The sequence below is a fragment of the Egretta garzetta genome, unplaced genomic scaffold (assembly GCF_000687185.1).
Source record: "Egretta garzetta isolate BGI_Z169 unplaced genomic scaffold, ASM68718v1 scaffold108, whole genome shotgun sequence".
NCBI classification, from domain to species: Eukaryota; Metazoa; Chordata; class Aves; order Pelecaniformes; family Ardeidae; genus Egretta; species Egretta garzetta.
In genome coordinates this window covers 6,102,492-6,105,883 of record NW_009260614.1, presented here as the reverse complement: position 1 = coordinate 6,105,883, position 3,392 = coordinate 6,102,492, and the positions used below count along the sequence as shown (strand labels likewise).

General features: G+C 67.8%; 2 protein-coding genes across 2 annotated transcripts in view; both read left to right on the top strand.

Annotated features, from left to right (window-relative positions):
- Positions 1-1,055, top strand: part of LOC104131796 (uroplakin-3b) — a 1,629-nt gene extending 574 nt beyond the window's left edge. Inside the window, exons 3-6 of the mRNA XM_009644999.1 lie at positions 9-111; positions 214-290; positions 487-607; positions 872-1,055. Of these exons, the coding sequence (XP_009643294.1) occupies positions 9-111; positions 214-290; positions 487-607; positions 872-1,055 (485 nt within the window). The remainder of the gene's footprint in view (positions 1-8; positions 112-213; positions 291-486; positions 608-871) is intronic.
- Positions 1,056-1,568: 513 nt separating this feature from the next.
- Positions 1,569-3,392, top strand: UPK3BL1 (uroplakin 3B like 1). The gene is made up of 6 exons (XM_035900680.1): positions 1,569-1,614; positions 2,074-2,220; positions 2,322-2,553; positions 2,644-2,720; positions 3,018-3,147; positions 3,284-3,392. The coding sequence occupies exons 1-6, from the start codon at positions 1,569-1,571 to the stop codon at positions 3,390-3,392; spliced, it is 741 nt and encodes a 246-aa protein (XP_035756573.1).

Sequence of the window (3,392 nt, the reverse complement as noted above, 5' to 3'; positions counted from 1 at the left end):
CTGCTCAGCACCGAGCCCGGCTGTCCTGCGGGTTGGGGGTGACACGGCATGCGGGGGCCAGGGCAACCGGGACCCCTGCAATGGGCCCCTGCCCTCCCCGGGGCCCTACAGGTGAGGTTGGCAGGATGGACCCCCCCTAGGATCTGGCTGAGGCACCCCCCCGGGGAGGCTGTGCTCATCCCCCCCACTGTCACCGCTGTACCCATCCCACAGGGTGAAGTTCCTGGTGATGGGCTGCCACGGCCCCAAGGCGGAGACGAGGTGGTCTGACCCCATCCTGCTGCGGAGAGGTACCGGTGGCACTGCCATCCCCCCACGGCTCCCCCGTGCTGGTTGGGGGGCCAGCATGCGGTGTGGCATCAGCCCTACGCCATCACCCCAAAACCCAGAGGGGAGAAGCAGTCCCCCAACTCCCCCAGCCACACTCTCCCTCCCCTTCCCATCCCTCCATCCCTGAGCCCCCCTGTCCCCCCTACCCCCTTCCAGCCGGCAGCCTGAGCACCATCGACCCCGCACCCACGCGCTGCGGCAGCAATGTGGTCATCATCGCCGCCATCCTCGCCAGCTTGGGGGCCGTGCTGGCTGCAGCAGTGCTCAGCGCCGTGGGGTACGGGGGGATGCATGGCGCCATGCTCGGGGGGGACGCGTCTGTGGGGCCCCTGGGAGAACACCCCCTCCGCAGCCCCATCAGCAAAGAGATGGAGTGAAGGAGATGTTTTTAAGACTTAAAAAGCCTTTTTTTTTTTCTTAAATCGGGGGTTTGCTGTAGTTTGGCAAAGAGAAAGGGCCCCTTGGCGGTGGTTGATCGGGGAGGGGGGCCAGCAGAGCCCCTTGGCCCCTGCTTGATGCCTCTGCTTGTCTCTCCCTGCAGCGCCGAGGCGTGGGGGTCCCTGTGCCACCGGGATTCGGGGACCGGCGCCTGCACCCGCAGGGCCTACAGGACCCACCACATCCCCCCGGCCCTGCCCCAGCCCCGTCCCCCCGGCTGCAGGTGCAGCCCCCCGGGGCTGGGCTGCTTCACCCCCCAGCCTCCTGGTCCCTGTCCTGCTGAGTAAACTCTCATTTTACATCTTCCACTGCCTCCTCCTTGCCCGGCCGTGGGACGATGCCCGCCCTCTGCCTGCCACCCGGCTCCCACACCACCTCGGTGCTCAGGGCCCCGCTGTCGGCCCCGCAGGGCTGGAGCTGTGGAGGAGGGGGGCACCGGGACCCCCAAAAACCAGCAGGGACCTCAGCTTGGTGGCTATTTGGTGCTGGGGGGGGGGCATGCACTGTCACTGGTGGGGTCTGCGGGTGGGCATCACCCCACCCTGGGGTGGCACTCTCTGCCCCATTGCCTGGATGAAGGCTGTTGCCTACCCGTGCCACAAGCGTGGCAGTTCTCAGCACGCCTCACAGCGGCTGCTTGGGCATAGCAAATGCTCCGCAGGGAAACGAGCCCGACCTGTTTGCTGCTGGGCCGTGGCCAGCGCAGGAATGTGGGCGGTTGGCAGCCGCAGGTGGGTCCCCACAGGGCCACGGGGCTGGGCTGCCCGCACTCCCACCCTCGGCACCCAGGCGCCCACACGATGCTCCCGCTGCTCCTCCTGCTCCTGGGGTCGGCCCACGGCCTGGGTGAGTCCGCTAACGCCATTGGGCTGGGTGGGGGTCCCCGCTGTCCCCTGCTCGCAGGGTTCCCCTCTGCACAGGCACTGGGACCCCCCTCGGAGCCTGGAGGCACAGGGCAGCTGATGCCCCCCCATTCTGGGTGCCACCCCTAGTGTCCTTGGTGTCACCTTCCTGGGTCTGCTGGAACAGCGTGGGGTCCTCTGGGGTCTCGCAGGGGTCTCCCTCCTTGGGTGGTGGCACGGGAGTGTCTTTGCTTCCTCTTTTTGTGAAACATGTCTGAGCCCAAAGCGGGGGGCAGGAGGGGAGCAGGGACCCCGCAGCTGGGATCGCCGAGGGCAGCTCCCTCCTGTCCCCGTCCCCACACCGAGTCCCCAGCAACTGCTGCCGCTGGTCGGAGCCACCGGTGTGGGGCTGCAGCGGGGTGTCTGCACCCTCCGCTGCACCCCCCTTGGCTTCTCACCACAGAAAAGCTCGATTACACCCCGACCCTGGCCAGATCCACCCTGGGGGGCCTGACGACCACCTCCACCTTCGTGCTGGAGCAGCCCCGCTGCATCTTCACCAATGTGGAAGACAACATCGTCATCTGGCTGGTGGTGGCTGTCCCCGAAGGTAGGTGGGGTGTGGCGAGGCCCCGAGGGAGCAGCCCCGGACCGGGGTGTGCGCAGGGGTCCCCGCAACCTTGGGGTCCCTCCTCACCCCCCTCCCCACAGCCATAGACAACTTCAACAACAGCGTGGGACCGGGGACCCCCAAGCGCGCCTTCCAGCGCTTCCCCACCAGCGCCCCTGCCTACATGACCCTCAACACCACCCGCATCAACTACCCCTGCACCAACACCTCCGGGGCGATCACGGTGCTGCGGGTCGGCAGCGAGACCAGCTGCACCAGGGATGAGTCGAGACCCACCTGCAACGGCCCCCTGCCCGGCCCCGGGCCGTACCGGTGAGCCTGCTCATGGGGAGGTGCCCCCCCCGGGTCTGACAGCAGCCCCCCGGCTTGGGGGAGCATGGCCAACCTCCGCTCCCACCCCAGGGTGAAGTTCCTCGCCCTGGAAGGCTCCAAGCCTGTGGCTGAGACAAACTGGTCGGCACCCATCCCCCTGAGGACAGGTATGGCTGCTGGGGTGCTTGTCCTGCCCCTCGCACCCATCCTGCAGCTGCAGGGTTTGGGGGGGAGGGGAGCGGGGTGGTCCTGGGGGGCTGCACGCTGGGCACCAGCAGGGAAACTGAGGCAGGATGCTGCTGCGGGTCCTGCTGGGGTATGATGGCATCGTATGATGGTGCATCGTGTTTGCATGGTGCCATTGCACACTGCGATTGCCCATGAACATGCTGTGCCCCGGCCGGGCCCCCCGCGCTGCCCTGGGGGTACACGTGCAGCTCCCTCCCCTCCTGCTCTCTCCCCAGCCCAGCAGCCCAGCAGCATTCCCGTGACGGGCAGTGGGCACAGCGCCGGCATGATCGCCCTCACCACCATCCTCTCCATCCTCTTTGCCATCCTGCTGGCTGGCCTGGTGGCCATGCTGGTCTTCAGGGGGTGAGTGCCACCCCCGCGTCCCACTGCACTGCGCAGGAGCCGGGGTGGTTGCTGGGCACGCAGGACCAGCGTCAGAGGGTGACACCAGCACCCCACGGCCCCCACCCTTGTCCCTCACCCGCCCTTCCCTTCCCAGCTCGGACACCTGTGGCAGCAGCGGCAGCACCTTCAGCAAGCCGGAGGCGGTGACGGTGGGGAGGTACAACACCCACCATGTCTACGACCAGCCATCTGCCCGGCTCTGA